This window comes from Haliaeetus albicilla, chromosome 4 (assembly GCF_947461875.1).
Source record: "Haliaeetus albicilla chromosome 4, bHalAlb1.1, whole genome shotgun sequence".
NCBI classification, from domain to species: Eukaryota; Metazoa; Chordata; class Aves; order Accipitriformes; family Accipitridae; genus Haliaeetus; species Haliaeetus albicilla.
In genome coordinates, this window is record NC_091486.1 from 12745513 (window position 1) to 12766549 (window position 21037).

The 21037-nt window shown below is 38.3% G+C and overlaps 1 protein-coding gene across 11 annotated transcripts in view; it reads left to right on the top strand.

Annotated features, from left to right (window-relative positions):
* The window catches only part of MYLK (myosin light chain kinase), a 221661-nt gene that overhangs the window by 153721 nt on the left and 46903 nt on the right, over positions 1-21037 (top strand). For all 11 annotated transcript variants that reach the window (XM_069780952.1, XM_069780949.1, XM_069780950.1 and 8 more), the window contains 4 exons: positions 4193-4309; positions 7325-7411; positions 19066-19116; positions 20640-20767. In XM_069780952.1, coding sequence (XP_069637053.1) covers positions 4193-4309; positions 7325-7411; positions 19066-19116; positions 20640-20767 — 383 coding nt within the window. The remainder of the gene's footprint in view (positions 1-4192; positions 4310-7324; positions 7412-19065; positions 19117-20639; positions 20768-21037) is intronic.

Genomic DNA, 21037 nt, shown 5'->3' on the forward strand with positions numbered 1-21037 from the left:
AACTCTTCCTAAATGAATGTCATTAATATAGTAATATAGCATTAATTACCAGTAGAATAATGTGAGATAACACAAATATTTCAGTAAAGACTAAAAAAATTACCTTTACACAGATACATTTGCCAGTTAAATGTGTAATCTCATGAATAATGAAAGTAGGTTTCTTACATTGTTTTTCTTAAAACTCTATCAATTAGTAATAATTAAATTTTGCATTTTTTTCTTCTCTGAAACTCATGTGAGTTTTTTAACTACTTTGCCTGTTGTCATTGTAACTGTAGTCAATATTTTCCAGGTGAACCCACTTGCCATTTTTAAACATGACTATGACACTAGCACATATTTGTGCTTTCCCAGACAATTTGTGATTTATTAGAAAATTAACACTATGGGCCAATGAGTTCCTTAACAAATTTGTTATGGCTCCCAGACACAATTTCTCATGGCCTAGTATTTATTGATATTGCCTAAATACTCCATAGTACTTCTTTATCCCATGGGATACAAATGAGAAAGACATAAACTTCAGTCTGCATCATGGATAGGAGTCAGGAGGTTGGCCAGCTAGATGCCAGTGTGGGGAATTAGACTCAGGAGCTTTTTTTTGTTGGTTTGTGTATTTTTTTTATATCTGACATTGATTTTCTGTGGAGTTTCATGGAAAGAATGCAGAAACCTAGAGATATTTTAAACTGGCTTGCACTATTTTTGAGTAAGTCAGAAAATCCTTTAATAGCTCAAAATGCAAGGGAAAGGCTTTGTGTATCTAAACCAGAGCCTCCAGTAAACTGTCAGCTTCTGTGGCTGTTAAGGTCTTTTCTAGAGCTGCACCAGTTCCAATGTCTAAGTGGAAGATCCCAGTATTCATGCTTACTCCAGTGTGCACTTTATGACAGTGTTTTGAAGACTGTCCATGGGCTGGTTCCTAAAAAAAAGTAGAGGGATGGGGGGAGAAAATGGATAGCAAATTCTTTTAGTTGACTGGGATTAGGCAGGTACCAGGATTCAGAATACCCAACTGGAGTAACCAGTCTGGGCTTTCTTGCAGTTATGAGAAAATAAGCTTTTTTCAGGTCATGAAGGGGTTTTGCAGAGGAAATACCAAATACTTCGTTGAAAGACATTTGGCCTTCTAGCCCCGGGAATTGACTGTAGCTCTAGATCACAGAACATAAGCCTATTGGGGAGTTTCCTGTCCTTATGAAATCTCATCAAGTTTTGCCTGTTTGGAGGGGTTTTCTCCTGGTTTTGTAAGAAAATGAGGTTTCTACAGCCATGTGCTTTCTCAGCCTCCCCTTATACTCCTGACCCAGCCTGGCTAATACTTTTTTGAACCATTGGCCAATTTCATGCGAAGTCCTAGTACTCCACAGTTTCATGGAAACTAGTGGCTAAATAAAGGAGCATGACCCAAATTATCTCATTTCCCCTTCACTCCTCCACTGAGGGCAGAATACCACAATTGCATCTGGTGGTAGCAACAAGGCCAGCAATCCCCATGTACTTTGTATGTGCTATTCCAGTGTAGCTGCTGGGGAGTATGAAGAAGTGGAGGGAAATAGGATACAGATTATTGCTGCAAGGGGGTGGAAGTCAGGAGAAAAAGGATGTAGCCCTTGAAAAAACATATTTCCTTCATCCTCCTTCTCACAAAATAACTTCATTAAAATTCAACACATATAAATATTCTTTTGGAAGGAGTAAGATTGACATTATTTCATGAGAACTCTGCTGGATTCTAAAAACAAACATTCAGAGCACTGAATATACATGGCAAGTCAAGGATCATCATGAGAAAACCCTAGGATTTGCTGCTAGATTTTAGTATAACTGTGGGGAATGACTTATTGTTAGGGTGGGGTGTTCTGTTTGTATATGCTGCATAAGGAAGTGTTTCTCATAAGGTGTTAACTTACATTGCTGCAGTATGCTGTATGGACAACACTGCAACAGTATGAGTGGTGAGGAATGACTGTATGTCACATTAGTCTTTAATGAGCTGAGGAAGGGCTTTTGAGCAGGTAGAAAACTCCAGCAGAAACTAAGTAAATGCTGCTTTGTTCCAGTCCCTTAATGATCCAGTTATCCTTACAAGCCAGACTCCTTCCCTGCAGTAAGGTGGCCAGAGATCTCCTCCATATGTATGTGTCTTTGTTCTGCAGTTTATGTTCTTTTGCAACAGTATTTTTAGGTTCTAATGTGTGATCTTTTCTCATCATGTTACATAGATTTATACAAATTCTTAGACTGGAAGTTATCTTTGGCTTGCTCTCCAATTGTCTCTTTAAACAGTAGAGACATGTGAATTTATATTTGCTAGATGCCTGCAAGAATACTTCTCTAGTGTCCCTCCTCCATTTGGAATGGAACTGCAGCTCGTGACATTTTTGGCTCAGCCTGACTCATGGAGAAAAGTTGCCTGAGGGAAGGCACGTGGCTTTTCTTTTCACCCTGTGGCTGGCTGAGCACAGCACATGCAAGTCAGGGGTCAGTGGTCCTCTTCTGAGATAGTTTTTGCATCCTTTCTCAGGGGGAAAATAGTCATTATTTAGAGCTTCTTGGTTTTGTAGAGGATGAGGAGGAGGGAAAAATTCATTTTCTTCTAACCCTTGCATGTGTCTGGCAAACCAAATTTGTTGGGAACCATTTGAATGTTTTTTATAAGATTTGTCTTGAATAATAACATCTAGTTTTACAATGAGGGAAAATCTGAACACCAAAATCATAAGTGCCATGTCAGAACTGAGGTCTAGTCTCCAGGGAGAGCCAGTAAACTCCCAAAGTTCTTCTGATAGAGGAATGTTCTTTTCAAGGACCTTTCGAGGTCGTTTTCGAGGACCAGTGTGTCGCCTGCACCTGTGCCATCTCCCACATCACAAAGGATATATTTGATGGGGAGCCTGGGATCAGGCACTGTAGAAGGCAGAAAGCAGCCTCCAGTTAACATAGAGACAAAGGTGGCAAATAGCAAGAGGTGCTGGGAAATTTCCTTACGTCTCAGGACACAGGGGAAATGTCTAAACAAGATCATCTATCTAATCTTGCTGTTAATTGGGAGAGACTGTGAGAAAGGTAAGTGGAGAAAGGGGGGAAGGTATTAGTGTGGCTGAAATAAGTGGAGGCTGGAGGCATTCTGGATAAGCTAACAGCAATAGGTGGAAGTGCACAATGTCTTGGGCTGTGTTTAGGGGACAGGCCAGGCTTTCCAGTGAGGGAGGAGAAAGCAAGCCCACACTTCACCCTCACTTAATGAGGGATATTTGGAAGGGGAAAGTCTGGAGTGTTTTAATTGGGGTTCTCCCTGGGGAGCAAAGTACTTTGTTGTTCCAAGCAATGCAGGTGAACATAAGGGACGGGGTAAACAACAATTCTCCTTCCTCATACCCCAACTACTGGGAACAACTTCTGTTTTGGTTCACAGAGTTTTACATTTTAAGAGGAAATGTATTTCCCTTGGGTCATACCAAGTTTCCCTTGGTAACTACAGAGCTTATGTCTCATCCTGTTTCTGCAAATCCAATGAAGTAAAATTTTGCTTTATTTGTTTGAAAATAAATGGATTTGCTGCAGTGACAAATTTGATTGCCACTGATATATTGGACTTTCTAATGGGTGTTTTACAGTACCAGACACTCGTTCTTTAAGTAATTCAAGCAAAAAGAAAAATTGTCTCAGTGCCATTTTTAAACTTGTGCACTAAGCTAAAGTTCTACTTTCACACGTGGATGCTCATAGGAGTGATACAGATAAGGCTGAATCAAAATACTGCAGATGGCCGCTTGACAGAAGCCCTCTCATTTACAGTCCTACACTACTAGCACTTTTGGGAAAAGATCATCTGAGTGAGGACTCCTTATCCCTGCTATAAGACAAAGAACAGCAGCAGAGATTCTGCTCTGTGTCTTCTCTACCCTCATCCATTAACAACTTTAGGGCTGTAGGGACAGTTTTGAGTATCCTAGGGAACAGCAGTAAGATTCAATTTACCTATCAATGTGTTTTTATTTTATTTAGCATTAATAAGGTTCCAATTTGGATGTTGAATTTTTAAGGACAAAACATCTTTTTCTAGCAGTGAAGATCACCTGTAGTAAAGGATTGGATCATTTGATGCATTCTGTTCCTAAATAGCACTAAGTTTTTTATGAACTGCAATATAACATCCATTTGATCTCTCCTTCCTTTGTATTAGGGACACTGTGTTCACTTACCATTGAGAAGACCATGCCTGAAGATGGGGGCGAGTACAAATGCATAGCTGAGAATGCAGCAGGAAAAGCTGAATGTGCTTGCAAAGTGCTGGTAGAAGGTAAGTTCTTTGCTGGCTATGGGAAAACCCTTCCTTAGAACTTCCTCCTTCCCCCCTTCATTTCCCAATAGCAGCCTTTATGAACCACATACACAAAAAAGAACTCTGCTCCCTTCCCTTCCACTCTTTTTGGTCAATAATTAATTCAGTATCTACCATAAATGAGCATGAGCAGAGAGACAGTACAGAGCCAAGGGCTCTGTCTGCTTTGTGGAATAATCTATGTTGTCCTGCTGCCCACTGTATTTCTACAAGGTTTTTAGAGCAGTAAGTTGAAACCATGAAGATTTGCCTCTGAGCTCTGTGCATTTTTTAAGAGCACGTAAGAATTCAGTATGTGAGCCTTGGTACCAGTCTGCCTCAGGACTATGTATGGCACATTTCTCAGTCTAGAACTTTTCAATTCTTTGCATTCACTGATGTTTGGTCACTTGGTTTTTCTAGTGGAAGTGAGCAAAAATAAAAAAATTGGCAGCTCAACCACCCTTGTAAGCCATAGTCTTAGAACATGTACAATTTGCTGACTGAGGTACCCGTTTTCAGCTTCAGTCGTGATGACAACACTGTACTTTTGCCAAGTAGTCTTGTCCTTGGGCAAATATTTTGTCAGGAGCTTGAGAGTACAGAGTTTTAAAACTGCCATGGACTTTAAGTTACTTAAGGGACTTTAAGTAACCAAAAGTACTTCTTATCAGCTCACCTTCTGGTGAGCTCATCCTTGAATACTGTGATACTTTCCATTGTGACTAAAAAGAACACAAAACTAGACAACAAGCCCAGTAACGTAGATTTTGGCTACTAAGCCTTCACAACTGTGTTACAGATGTGGTATTTGGGGCCGGAGGTCTAGAAAACAAAACTATTATTTGTTTTCCTAATATAGGAAGGAAAGGTACCACAAGGTAAGAATATGATCCTGTAACTCCATCAGTAAAAGTCAGTCTTTATGTAGCTGGAAAAGGAATTAATTATACATACAATTACAGTTAATTATATTGGTTCCTGTAATGACACCTTCTGTGATACCATGGTCACAACATAGTCTGGCTTAGATGTTTGATAAGCTATTGTTTATATTTCTGTAATTTAAAGTAATAAATTTTACCAGCGCTGAAGTTCAAAGAAGACTATCAAGAAGAGGCTTTAAGCAAAATCTAGTACCCTGTAACACCTTAACTACCACAGATGCAGAGTGTTAAAGGATCAGATCATCAAGTGCTTAGCAGTAGTAGTTCTCCAGAGCTGCCCTAGCATCTTTTAAATGTCTCAGTGACCTGTGTGTTTTTTCCTTTGACTTTGTCTTCTCATCTCCTTCAAGTAGTTGTTTTTCTTCCTGAAACCTCCCTTAGCATATTTCCCACTTCCAAGTTCCTGCTGGGCAATGGATGTTCTAGGAGGCTGGAGGTAGGCTTTGGCTTGCAAAGTCTTGATAATGGGAGGCTGTCAGCTCATGGCATATTCATTGCATGATGACATGAATGGCGTTACATCAGCTGTCTGGCTCACCCTAGTAGCGGCACCCATGGCGTTAGGAGCTCACTGCCTACGTGATGTTGGACACCAGAATGACCACATTCCTTACCTTGATACTGGATGCCTCATCTGTCTCTTCCATTCCCTGCTGGCGTGCTGCTTTGTACAGCTGAGTAGAGGTTTTTGAGGAATGGCACCACAGCAAACTCCAGCTATTTAGGAGAGACGCCATCTGATATCTCATGTCTGTGACTGGCAGAGGGGATGACTGTTATTTTAAAATTAGAATTCTGATCTAAAACAACAATTAAAATTGCTCCCTTCTACTCAGTCTGCTGGCAGTATCCCAGATGTTGATTTTCAGACTCAACAAGTAACCATTCATTAACCGTATTATTATATTCCTTTTGGCCCCATGGACTCAAATCAGATTGGAGGAATGTTTGACTTCAGTTGTCAAATTAGCTCAGGGACAAATCTGTAGAATCTGAGTGTCTGAACTGGATCTAGCACAGCCTTTTGCTCTGAATTGTTTGCTAGGAGATTCTGTCTTCCGCTGCTAACTTTTTAGGAAATGTAGAGAGACTAACTTTCATGCTCTGGCACCTGGAAGTAGGTGACAGAAATAGGTGGTTCCATAACATTTATGTCATCTTTTCTCTGGTAACTAAATTTCAAACAGCTATCTCATGCACAAATCCTCTGAACGCTGAATATTTGAAAGCTATAAATTGATACAGCTATTGCTGAAATCATAATCCAGATTTGGGATCTTTCTTCCAAAGATAAATGTCAGGATCAAACAATCTAACAAGTGGAGCTCGTTAGGATTTGCATTATATGACATTCTCGACCTAGGATAACCTTGCTGAAGAAAGGTTGAACCTTCTAGTTATATGTGTCTATGTCATATAAGATATGCATGGAAGAGAGCTTGTATTGACTCAGCTGTCAGTGCAGCCTGCAGTGCTGAGTAGTTGCTGGATCTGAGCTGTACAATCTTGAGAATATGTGGTGTCCCCTTTGCCATTTTTATTTAGGAATGTACCAATGTGTAACAGTTTCTTGGAAAGATTTAAACATACAGAGGAAATGCTGCTTTTCAAAATGTGTTCATCTATATAGATCATATAGACAATGGAATAGAAGAATGACAAGGCAAAGCATTCTTTTGGATGAAATGATGCTTCAACTATGCCTTTGTTTCCCTCTTCCATGAACTGCTAAAGCAGCTTTGTGCATGTTGTACTTTGTTCTATTCAGTTAAAATAGACCCATCAGCTTAGAAGGTGCCTCTTGTCTAGTTGCTTTCTCAGGTTCTCAGTGCAGCTGCTTTCATAGAGGGCTTCTCCCTCTCTGCTCCTCTTCTAGAATGTGAAATTCTCCAGCAAGTCTGTGCAGAAAATCTTCCTTACAACTCAAAAGGACAGCAGTTTCCTTTAACTTTGCAGAAAGATCCAAAACAAACTGATGTTAATAGGCAGCTTTTTCATTATTGATTTTTAAATAGGATTTGTATTGTACTGTTTGTTTTGATTGCAGATGCCTCATCCACAAAGACCTCAAAGCCTACTGAGAAGAAGACCAAGAAGACTAAGACCACACTTCCCCCTGTGCTGCCAACAGAGAGTAAGTGACAGTGATTTTGATTACTTCCTTTTCAGTGAAAACAGAAGAGTGCTTTGGGATTCTGTGGTCATTCCCTTCTGTTTGCAGGCATAGTATCAGAAGCTTGTGCTGTTTCTTTAACCCTTGCACACAAGTCATGTGAAATGAGTTTTTGCCTTATGGGGATTAGAAGTGCTGAAACTGTGAGTTCAGAGCTAGCCCACTCTATTCTCAGTTTTCCATAATGGTGCAATAAACTTATGACACAGATTTATTTTTGGCTGCCTCTCAAAGAGCACAGAAATTCTCTAGTAGTTTGCTTCAAGTTGTGTTGTAGACAATGTACTGTCTTACCATTGGTAGGCAAGGTATCTTGACTGAAATGTCCTGTAGCATAATCTGTCCTTTTCCCCACCATCAGGAGTGGTTTGGTGAATTTTACATTCTTTGTTTTAAGCTCAAATGCTTTACTTGCTTTTAATGCTTTCTGAAATAACAAATCAGCTATAAATGCCCATGTTTGCTACTCTGCATACATGCATTTTATTAAAAGGAAACTTTAAATGGTAAAGGCAGCACAATAATGTCAGTTTAGAAATTCCTAGTGCCACTACTACTTTTGAAATTAAGTGTCCATGGAATACAAATATCTCTTAATATATCTGAAAGTTGTCTATCTAAGATGTCCACAATGTGAGTTCCTAAATAAGATGTAAAGGCATGGTTCTAATGGAAACATGAAATATTTTATCTAGCACGCGGTCTCTCTCTCTCTCAAAAAAAGAAATAAACTATAATCTGATTTTCCCGCATGGAACATTTTTAGCTGCTTTCAGCAGGACTCAGTGCAGTTTTGTACTGATTGATGATCACAGGTAATAATTGTGCTTCTGGAATTGTTGACTTACATAAAGCTATGCCCTGGGCTGCGGCTATTTCTGAGTTGCTGGCCGAGCTTTATAACTTTCCCTCCAGCCAATCATTTGGGGGTGTGGCAAGGGTCACACCGATACGCTCCACCTCTGCACCTGAGCTTCAAATGCTGTAAATAATAGCAATTGAGAACAATCATTTTGTTCTTGAACACCAATAGAAAAGAAAGTTTTAAAGCCATTTAAAGCTCCACAGGATAGCGTTTTTAAAGTGTTTTCTATACACACAAATGCATACATTTCCTCTGATCCTCCCAGCAGTATTATCCATTGAAACTTTCCCAGGAGAAAGTATGACTTGGGAACTAAGTCTAAATATGCAGATATATGACCTGATCCACATCCTGCTGAAATCACTGCTTGTCTTGCTGTTGATTTTAGTGGAAATTGGATATAGGTAGCAAAGCAGAAGCTAGTAACTCTGGCTTCAGAAATGATTGGGGAAAGAAGTTTGCAATAATGGTGAATGGTTTTCTTAAGGTTGCTTTATGGCATATTATATGAGTGTTTAAAGTTCTTGAACTTCTCATAAGCTCTTTTTTCAAATTACCTTTAAAAAATCTTTCCTGTTGCACTGAAAACATCAAGGTGGCCAGAGAGAATGTTGGGAAGCTGGGCTTTGGAAGAGCTTTTGGAAAACTTTGGAAAAATACATATTTAATTTTAAAAAGATTTGGCTGCAGAGATTCCACAGGTGGTTTTTAACATCTCAGCCTCAGTCTCTAAGGACTGTGGGTATTTGTCTGCCCAAAATGAGTCTTATATTTGTACATTTGTCAGGGGCAAAACATACAAAACTGATCCAGTAGACTTTACAGTTTCAATTTAAACTGAAATCCCTTTCAGATGAGAGATTTTAAAGTTCCTTACCTGAAAAAGAATGAGCTTAACAAGTCAGATATTTGTGCATCTTTACTTGATTTCTCTTGCAAAGAAGGTTAATAAAGAATGACTGTGAATTAAGATGTGCCAGTCTAATAAGGAGATAAATTTTCAGTCTCTTTTAGACTTTGTTGCCACATCAACTCACCAACAGTCCTAATGGCAAGTAGAGTGTAAGGAATGGTATTGAAGAAATAGAGAACAAAAATTGCTAATAATCCCACTAAATAAATTATGAATTTTGAATAGTGAATTCAGTATATACTGCATGGGGTACAGAAGCTATATGCCCTCTGTAATTTTTAGAAATACTTCTCAGGGGGAAAAAAAAAAATCCATATTTTCCATTTTCTGTAAGAAAGTGCAAGTCAAATTTCATGGTTACTAGCTATATCAACCTTTTCTCCCTTCAGATAAATTACAAGTGATCCTTGTTTTTTGCCCTAATAGAAACCTTCAGGAAAGTAATTAACTTTTAGTTCCTGAAAGCACAGATCAATACATTTCTTTCTGTGAGAAAGAATGAATGTTGTCAGTATGTTAATCTGTAGAATTTGTCTCACTGTGAGAATAGTTGCTGATCCAGGTCATTTGACAGCTCATTCTGACAACGTTATTTTATTGCTGGAAGCTTGGTTTTGTAAGCTAGAGAAATCTAATACTAAGTAAAATTTGGGGCATTACCTCTTTTGAAATGCAATACATACTAGACTCTGGTTTAGAATAAGCAGTTATTCTCAGAAAAACATCTATAAAGGCAGCTTTGTAGCATTCAATGTTTTACAATATCTCTTAATGGATGCTCTCAGTGTTCATGTGCAGAAAGATTGCTCCCATGTTAGCAAATTAGGAAAATTAAGATGTATTTGGTTTTGCTTACAATTAACATTCTATCACCAGAATTTAGTAATAATTATGTCTCTGCAGAATGCAACTCTAATGATAAATAGAATAAATAATAATGTTTCTGAAAATAAGAAACAGATCCAGCTTTGAATCTGACTGAATTAATTCTGAGAGAGAATGGAGGAAGGACACCTCTTTTTTTAATGTTGGAATTGGTTCATTCTTCACTGACTGTACCGACTTAGGCTTTGTCACTTGAGTCTTTGCTAGGTGGATGTGAAATGCTACTGAGTTAGAATAATAAAGTGTTATGTTTATTCTGTGCAGATATAAAAGACTAGAAGAGGCAGTGGAAAATTGGAACCTTTCATTATTTATTATACTGCATACTCCATGCTATGCCAGAACAATCAGTGGATAATATAAGGGTCTTCTAGTTTGACATAACCCTGCAGCAGAAGTACTAAGCTAAAAATTCTCACCACTTGAGCATTTCTCTAGGGAGCTTTGAAAGTATCTGCTGTATAGGGATTTGGGCACCCAACTCCCATTGAAATTAGAAGTTACTTCAAATTAGGGCTAAAGGGAATTGCTTATTTCAATTACCAAGGCCACCTGCAAAATCTTCAATGCCTATTAAATGAATGGTTTTGTCCCAACAGACTGTGGAAAAATCAAAGTGCTGCTTGAGATTTTTAAGAGTAAATAATGGTTTGAAGGTTTATAAATAAATATTCTCTTTTTCAAAAAATCTGTTACTACTCCATGCTTCCTAATATTTTGTCCTCCTTAATGTATCTTAAGCTGAGGATCAAAACAGCAGTAAATCATAGCTGAAGTAATTAGCCCAAGACCAGGCACATTCATTTGGAGGTCTAGAACCGAACTTTCTTGATCCTCAGTCTTGTGATTAGTTTGCATGTGATATCCAAAATACTATAGATTTTTTAAACTGACATCCCCAAAATTTACAGAAAACATGAGTTTTCCAAAAGGAGTTTTTTTCAAAGTTTTTTTTCAAGATTTGCTGAGGAAAAAGGCATATTACAACAGTTAGATGCTATTTTTTAAACTTCACCAGGGCCGAGCTGTGCAACATAACTTCATTGTAGTGGGAAGAAACTGTATCCCAATCATTGCTACTGAGGAAAGAATTAGCTTTAATGCTTTAGAAAATAACCCTCCTAAATCTAAGCATTGGATTGAAGTGTTTGGAAGGAAATGCTCACTGTTTTTTGTAGGGCTAATTCACAGCACTGCTTCCAGTAAATACTAAGAAATGGCAATTATCACCTGTCACAATCAGTGGTATGAAAACCTAAGAGGACATCCTGGATTCCTCATCTGAGTAACACTTGTTAAACTCGCTGTTCTCATATCCAAATGACATACATTGAAGGGATGAGCCAACACAGAGTTTGATTGCACAAATAGAAGTTCTTCTGCTCAGTTAAAAATAAAGTTACATCAAAGAAAAGAACTTCCTCCACACAACTTCAAGTAAAGGAGCCCAAAATACGTTATTTAGCAGTGCTTGGTATCTTGCTGATATAATTTTTTTATATCTGCTACTATATAAAATGCTTGATTTCATGTCAAACATGTTTTGGTTAAGTAATGATGCATTCTCTTCCTGATAGTCGTTAATAAAATGTCACCACTAACACTGGCTAGATCAAATCCTCTGGAAGGCTGTACTGTTGTCTTCCCAGACGTGATTTCTCAACATTTTTGGTACCTGAATGCAAGGCTGAGCAGTGGCATCTCTGGAACTGTGTGTCGTAAAAGTAAATATGTCAGACAGGACTCCTTATCATGTTCCATAGTGGGGGCGATTCTGAACATTTTAATTACCATGGAAAAATTATGAGTCAGTGACCAAGTGATTAGCACACAGTTCTGTTACTTACTCTTTGATAAACAATCTTGTCAGAGAATCTAAGTCTGCAAGCACCACTTTAAGAAAATGCCATTAAAACATTAAATTTGATGTGTCCAGTTTAGATAATATGTAACTAAATCAGTAAACACTTGAAGATTTTGTTGCTTTCCATTCTATCAATATAATATGAAACACAGCACAGATGAATATAAAATGTTTCAAAATCTTCATTTCACGTCAGATTGTTTTGTCCTCAGTATAACTTGCCCCTTTCTAAGGGAAGAACTCAGTTACTAAGGAAGTAACTGATCAGGTCAGAGATGTTCTTTTAATTGCAGAAATAAGAGCAATGTGTAGCAGCTGTGATCTGGTGACTGTGCTGCTGCTGTCCTCTTTGGTCCCTGGGATAGTCTGAGATGCTTTTGAGGGTCAATGAAGCTATTCAAAGCAGTTCTCTCAGTCCCACTCATTTCCCAGGTCCACGCTGCTTTACTCCTGGCTGTTGCAAGAAAAACCAAGACATTTTCTGTGCAGTGAGTGCAAGTACTTAGTGTGTTGGAACAATATAAATTACATTGCCAGGGAAGCCTCTGACCACTTTTTCAAGGAAAGAAACTAATCTTATTTTCTAAGGGAAGCTGAAAATTCCTCTTTTAGTCTATGTAAATAAAATTGCCATCAGCTATTTTCAAGACCTAGATATGATTTCTCTGAAACTCTGAATAATGAAAGGTCCTGACTTCATTCCTCAGCATTGGGGTCCAAGGGTGAATAACCGTGGCACAAGGCCTAACAACCAAGCTGAAGTAAAAAGGCAATGTAAGATTTAACTTAATGACTCTTAAGGTTGGTTGCCTTCACAGATGAAAAGAAAATTCAGTTACTGTATGTATAAAGAGAGCAATGGAGAAACAGTAATTTGCTGTGTAAATCACTTCTTAATGCCCAGTTCAGCACTGTTTAGCTAATGCTGGGTATACATTTTGAATCTCTGCCAAATTACTTTACAGCTCACACCATACTGACATTTTCTGAGTTAATGTTGGCACAGAACAGTGTTTTCCATGTGGTTTTCATACAGTTCATCCTACATTGCTGTATGTTGACAGAAGAAGACAGAGATGTTTATTGACTGTCCCATGCAGAGAAAAATGAGGACAGTTTTTGCAATGTGGCCTTGAACTGAAGAGGTGCCATGCATCATTAATACCCAGTTAAGTCATCGACTAGAAATTGCAGATCTGAGATATGTAGTAGAAGCATTGACCAAAGTTTCTTCTCTATAAAACATGGACCTAAATCCATTGGCTTAATTAATGTGCAAAAGTACATAACACCTAGCTTTTCCCACTGAAATCATTTGGAGCTCCTATAATGTCTAAATGACCTGATGGTATTTTCCTACATAACAGACTGGGTAGCAGCCTAGTACCCTAGTTTAGATTCCTGTTCCTACACACTTGGGCACAGTATTTTAGCATCCAATTGTAGATGTTCTCACAGGACATGGGAAATATGAAAATTAAATCTATATTTAAGATACCAACATTGTTGTCTTGCTCCCACCAGAGCTTTTGGTGGAACTCACATGACCCAGGTTGTTTGTAAGCTCTATTTGGTACTGGATCACTTCTGCACTACTCAGATTTGCTTTAACTGCAGAAATTGCTCAAGCACTGTGCTACTAAACTGCTACGGAATTGTTTCTTCCTCTAGCCAAGCTGTTTTCGAATACTGAGTTACTTTCAGTGTACTATATTGCATTATTGAAGCTCTGAGTGTGCTAGTATATGCTAGCTCTCTCTTGACTGGAATGCAGGAATGAGTATTTCCTGGATTTTTATTTTTATTTTGAGAAGGAGGAGGCTGGATTTTTTTCAATTAGAGGACAATTTCTGCATGACTTAGAAACTAAATATGGGATGTTGCAAGAAAATGACAGTTGTTTTTAATGAAAAAAAAAAAGCTATTAAAAACTGTTCTGAAACACGCAAACTCTAATAACTGACTTGTATGGCATTTAGTTTTCTAATTTCTGCTTGTCATCAAATTTAAGCCAGAGTTGCTTTCTATTTTATTGTGTTTAGATAATAAACAGTTATTTGGAAACAGTATGAGGAATTTGCTCTTTGAGAAGCAATGAAGTGAAACTGTTTAAGCTTTCAAACCTTGATGAAGTTTTCAGGCTACTGATGTTAGTGCATTGTGACTGTCATTTTTCTCTGTAACAATTAGCATAGGTTCATGAATGTATGAACAAATTGGTAAGTAATGATGTGTTGTCTTTTTCTACTACAATTGTAGCCATCATCCTTCTCCTATTTCATCTCATCTGAGCTAAGTAATACCTGTAATAAGTTTTTGCACCATCACTGAAGTCTGTGACAGAAGCAAGGATAGAACTGAATAATTCATTGCCTTGACCACAAGGCCAAGTGTTTTATTTTTTCTGTACTTCTAGGTCTCAGTCACTCCATGCTTTCTAGCATAGCAGTGAGTAGTGAAGCATTACAGACAACAGTCACCTTTGATTCAGACCCTGATACCTATCCCCAGAAGGGTCTGAAGGAGGTTACACTATGATTCATTTACATGTGGGAGAGAGAGACCTCATAAAGTCCTATCCCACACCTCTGAAGCATTCAAGTGAGATGGGGAAGAAGGAGCAGAGACTTGAATCTGGGTTTTCCATCTCCTGTATAAATATTCTTGTTACCACAATATCTAACATGTTGCAGACATGACTTCTTTTTTCAGTTTCTCTTAAAGGAAACTGAAAAAAACAATTTAGTTCCTCTCAGAAGATGAAATTTTGAAAAGTTTTCCATGAGGGGAAAATGGTTTCCTATGTGACTATAGTATTACAGTATGTCATTAGCCCTTCTCCTGTCCAGAGCTAAAATGAGGCTGTTCCACAAGCAGACAGAAGCAGGGAAATGTCTTGCTCCTTATGTTAACGGAGTTAGGTATTTACTGTACTTGTTTACCAGGTGCTGAAATCCATCACTATAGAAGAAATGCACATAATTTTAGGCATGTCCCTCAAGGAAGACAGTAGGAATTATAGACTGGTTGGAAATGCTATCTTGAGTACTGATGGTTTTTTCAGACTGTAAGAGTTTTACTTCATGCTTTATGAAAGCAAGTTGTGCAGAGAGCCATTTCAGGGGAGGGCTATGACTATTTTTAGTAAAATTCCAAAAAAGGGAAACAAAAAAGAAAGACGGAGGCTTCTGAACATATCTGCTCTCATGAATTCACCATCAGGGTAAAGAACGGCACAACCAAATGTCCCACAGCTATCATCCTGTATGGGATCTTTCCCGGTTTTTAGTTTATGTTCTCCAACCCAGACACAGGCAAACCTGCCTATAAAGTTATGTAAATACCAGCCTTGTAATGTTTAAATTAGGTTGTTTCTAGAAGGCAGATTCATTTAAGGAGGGAATCTTATGTCCTTTTTCTTCCAGGTTGGTTTTCAGCTTCAGCCTGTTTCAATGTAAATATCAAAAGTGGGACAAACTGTCTTTTTTTTAAAAAAGCAGCAGAGGCAGACTTGAACTAACATTTCCAAGAGGCTAAAATATTTTAATGAAAACAATCATTTGACCTTGTCAACTTTGGGTAATCTTATTAGATATTTTTCACTAACTGTCTCCAGCAGGTTTTGAAACAGAAGTTGCATTTCAAAAAGATGCATGAGATAAGCTGGTATTCTTAAGGAAGATCTAAGAATAGTGGAGTGTACACTATTAGCCAAAGAAGTCAGCTTCACAGACCCAGAGACACATCCTTGTACTCATTCCCTTCCACCCTGCCCCTGCCTTTCATTTCTGCTCAGGGCTATTTGTGTCTGCAAAACAGGATATTCAGCCAGACCTTCCAGCCAGCCTTTGCAATCTGCATGGTTTGATGAAGTCCAGTGACAGTCTGTATATCTTCAGCCAAGTGAATGTAATGTCCTGGTGGGTAAAAACTAAAAATTAAACAAAAATTTTGTATTACATATAAAAAGCAGTACCCTAGCTGAATGACGTGATGGGTTCATGTTCTTTGCTTTGCTGCTATGGAAATCTTCATTGAGGTGAGAGTCTTCTAAACTGTCATAAGCACAGCCCTTAGTTATTCCAGGGCTAGGCGGGACACCATGCTTACAGGGTAAATGTAATACCTGGTGGTTCATTATACATCCTAACCCGTATAGAAACATTATTCTTTAACAATGCTGAACTGGATGTCACTGACTGTAATTGTGAGTGAACAAATTATGTTATTGGGGTCCCTTCCGTGATGAACGGAGAGTGGCTGATAGTAGGCAGAGAAAAGTGAGAGGGGTATCTCTGTTTATAGATACCCATGTGTATGTATTCTGCAAAGGCAGAGAATGACATTGTCAGGCAGGATGAAAAAAAAAATCTTGAGATATTAAGAGTCAGAGTGAAACATGAACATTTGGAGAGTGTAATGACTCCACCAACACCTTGCTTGTTAACTAAGGTACTGCAACAAATACACAATGTAGGCCAAGAAGTGATAGCTGAGTGAAAATCATGCTGGATTAAGGAATTTGCTTTTCCTCCTATTTGTCTGCAGTGACATTTCTGAAAAATAGCAACAGTATCTGCAACCTAAGATGGCACTTGACAAATGGTGCTTTTTCCTCATCGTTGGTGCTTTTTGTTCATATCAGGCTTAATGGAGTGTAGAAGTAATCAAATTCATGTCATTGCTTTAGCTTTTATTAAAATCCATTATAGCTCTGAGGACATACCCAATAGCTATTTCATTCTCAGTTTAGAGAAGAGCAGAGAATCTGATGTCAAATACAGCATGCACACACACAAAAATGTTTACACATTTTTAAATCCTATAACTGAGTTAGTTTGCATGGGATTATGCACCTAATGAGTAACTAATGCACTATTTCCATTAATAGGGATATTTAACAGCAGATGACAGGCCAGACTCTGCAGCCCTTCTAGCTGGCATCTGATAATATAAGTAGTTTCATCCACATAACTCTGACTACAGCCTGAAGTAAGAGTTTCAGCGCAGGGTGTGACCCTACAATGACAAAGAGGAAAGCTGCTTTGAAAACACCACTTGTTGCTTTTGCTCATACGGCTTGGGCAGGAAAGAGGATCTGGAAATATATTTGCTGTCACTTACTACAGCAGCCAGGGTACATGTCAGTCTGTTGGTGGCCCGGAAAGTAATGGGTCCCTTTAATGAGCAGTAGTGCTCTTTGAAGGCCTCCATTTAAACAGGGTTAAGCCCACATGGAAGACGTGGCAGGACAGATACCTAGCTCATGCCTTGGTGGTCCAGTTATAGTAGCATAAACACATCATAACTACTAATCTAAACTTTTAACTAGTTCTGTTGAGCTGACAGTCATTGAAGAAAGGCTTCCTTGGAAGATACCCAACTATTCTTTTTTGACTCAGCCATAAGTACTGCAAGAATATTCTACCTCTCCATTATTGTGTTTCTGGTTCCTATAAGATCAATAAAGACCGAGCATATAAATCTAAGCATACTTTGAAAGAAAATTACCATGAAATGGAAGTTTATAAAAAAGAAGGTGGAAAAACTTCTATATTAGGTGCATAGTGAAATATTCTCCAGAATGAACTGAATACACACTGTTGTTGACAGCTAAACCATTAAATATTTATTAAAGCCTTTGGTCTTTTAACAACCTATAGCACATCTGTTAGTATCTCCAATGACTCTAAAATTTAAAATCAATCTTCACATCTGTCTGTTGCTTGAGCTATAACATTAGACTCCCATGGTGGGTTCACAACTCATGGCTCCTTATTCCTGGGGCATCAGGTGGTGTGTTCCCTGGGTATCATGCACAGCTTGCAGTTTGCTATAGCCAAGGAGGTTAAAATAAAAGACTCTCTTTATTGGTTTGGTGGATTTGGGGCAATTTTTTTGTTGCTCAGTGTCTTGCTGCTTTGAAATAACTTAAGTAAACAATGAACCAAAAAATTCAAAACTTTTGAGACTGTTATGGCTATCACTAGGCACCTATGCACTTTCTGCCAGATATTCAAAAGCACTTAGCAGATACTGCTTCCACTGGAGGCAATAACATCTTAAAAACCAGCCTACTTCAATCAAGCTGCCTACTTGAGCATAAATAAGAAATGTCCTTTCACAGCAGAGGCCATCCTCTGACAAGGATGCTTAGGATAGCAGATAAAAAGAGAGTGCTTTAAAAGGAATGAGCCCCTCCACTTCTGGAATTCAGTGGTTTGAAGGCATCCCGACTGTTACATTTAATGGCCACCACTAGACCTAACTCCTATGAATTTGTCCTTTTGAACCTGTTTATATTTCTGTCTTGCAAAAAATTACTTATCTGTGAACATAGATTATGCATGCTATATTTAAAAATACTTCTTTTGTTTCTTTTATGCCTGCTGCCTGATAATTAATTGGGTAGCCCCTAGTTCTTTTTTTGTGAAAAAAACAGTTAATAGCCATTTTCTACCTACCTGTCTTTTCTACTGTCTTTCTACTTACCATTCACAATTTGTAGAACATTGTCTTCCCAAAATTTATACACCCAGATTTCAAATTCTGGGCCATATTTTTTGATACTGTGACACTTTCTCTTATGAATATAGCAAAAAGTTGTCCCTGCTTAGGGAAGAGGATGAGGCAGAGGGGTGATACTAGTATTTACTGCCTGTATATAGTAGTTTCTTTGCTAGCTCAGAAGTGGTGTAAGAAGCAGTATGTGGTGTTAGCTTCCCTAGTTTTAACTGAGCTCATTCAGCATTGATTATGCTGGAAATCTGAGCAGAAATTCAGTATGAGATCTTGGCCTGGTGTTTTCACCCCAGTTAAACTGCTATAAGGAATGGAGTCTGACAGATTATGGGAGATGTGTAGCAGATTTCTTTGATTCTTTTAAAAGTTCCAGCTTCAACTGTGAATATTCCAAGGCTCATTCAGGATAATAAAAGTGTTTTTTAAAAGTATTTTTAATTCTTGACTTTAATATGCTGAAAGAACATATTATAGTTTCAAGTGCCAACAAAGCATCGCTATGGATGTAAGCTTTGCAGTTACTCTGGTACCTTCTAAAGCTCACCTTTGAATTTTTTTCTGACTAGGTGAAGCAACAGTGAAGAAGAAACCAGCTCCAAAGACTCCTCCAAAAGCAGGTAATTTGTTGCATGTGTCATCCTGTAGGAATAAATAATAAACCACATTTCTAAGTACAGCCGTTTGCCTACTAAATTTGTTTGTATATGTGACTAAACAGTGGGTAAGCAAAGTCCCTTTTTCAAACTTGTTCATAAGGTTACACTGCCCTGAGACTTAAATTATGAGCATGCAAAAAAGTTACTATCGAATAAACTGTATCAAGATCCTACCAAATGTCTGCAGGCATTATGGTAACCTGTTCATGTGTTTGCACTCTCCTAGGCAAAGCTAACTACATTTAAAGTTACTGAGAATGTTCCTCTGTAGGAACCTGCTTTCAGTGCCTTAAAACTTTGTTATACTTTCAAACTGTTCAAGATGTTTTCTATGCTAGATATGTGCCTCAGCCTAGTTTCCTTCAGAAAAGGAAAATTCAGTTTCCTTCTTCTCCAAAGAACAAGTCGGGGGGTGGGGAACCACTTTGTTTTAATTACATTGAAAAGAAAAAGAAAGTGGTTTTTTTCATGCCTAGTAGCCAGTAGCCCTGTGCTTTGGAGAGGAATGTTACATTTGACAGTGAGGTCATTCTAATGTTAGGGAATGCCTTTTACCATTTCTGTTAATATGTCCTCAAATCTGCACCCTTCCATCTCAACACCCCCTCCCCCCAAATATTTTTTATTGTGGTACTCTCGTAAAGCAAACAGATTTCACCCTGGAGTTGTCTGGGCTGTGATATTTCTGGCTTCTGTCCCTAGCAGCTACCAGGAATCTGGCACATTCAGCATCACAACCGAGAGTCAGGAAGTAGCACAATTAGCAAAAAAGATGTTCTGCCATCTATTGATACTCAGGCAGTGAAAGGGAAGAGGAGGAGAAATACCTGATTCAGAAAGGGAGGCGTATGAATGGAACTGCAAGATTTTAAAGCAGCACTGTAATACACAAACAAAAGGATCTGTCATTGCTTACAGGAAAATTGAGTGTGATGGAGAAAGACATCAGTTGCCTTCCTTGTCTCTCTAATAGATGTCCCACATGATGTTTATCTGGCTACTGAAGCCAGAATCTTCATAGGCAGGTGTTGAGTCTTAAATTTTCTGAATGCTGTTGATGACATTTGGGAGCAGGTTTGCAGACCCCCTCAGCACACGCAAATTGATATGAAGTTAGCTGGAGCCATTCTTCAAAAATATAAAGTGCAAAAGAAAAAAGTTTTTCTGAAAAACCCAACAAAAAGATTTCATAAGCTGTATATTTGGAATTGGTTGTAGGTCTTAATGCTTTTGGCCTTTGGATTTCTGTACCTTGGTCTTGCATGAGCAAACTTCTGACAGGTAGATTGTTATTGCTTCACTACAGTAGAACTGACGATATCCACGGGATTGTTTCATTGCAAGCAACAGATAACTGCTAATCTGGATTTCAAATGCTGCTCTGAAACTGTTGAGCTGAGAGATGTATGTGGTTTGAATTTTAAGAAAAATAGAAAGTAAAGTCACCTAAAGAGAGATCTTATTTATTTTTTTTTTTTCATCAGCTGCTCCTCCCCAGATCACTCAGTTCCCAGAAGACAGAAAAGTCCGTGCCGGTGAATCAGTAGAATTGTTTGCCAAGGTGGTAGGAACGGCACCCATAACTTGCACCTGGATGAAATTCCGTAAGCAGGTAAATTGTTTTCTGGTCTGTTTTAACAATCATTGAAAAAGTAGAGTTGGAAAGGAACACCAACGACCCATCTTGTCCATCTCCCTTCCTCAGGAACTGGCAAAATGTCCTTCCTGCCAGATGTTTTCCTCACCTCTGCTGAAAACGTTCCAATGATGAAGATTTCACAACCTCCATTAGCAACCTATTGCAGTGCTTAAATATCCATAGTGTTAGAAATTTTTTCCTAATGCCAAGTCCAAATCTTTCTTGCTACAGTTTAAACCTGTT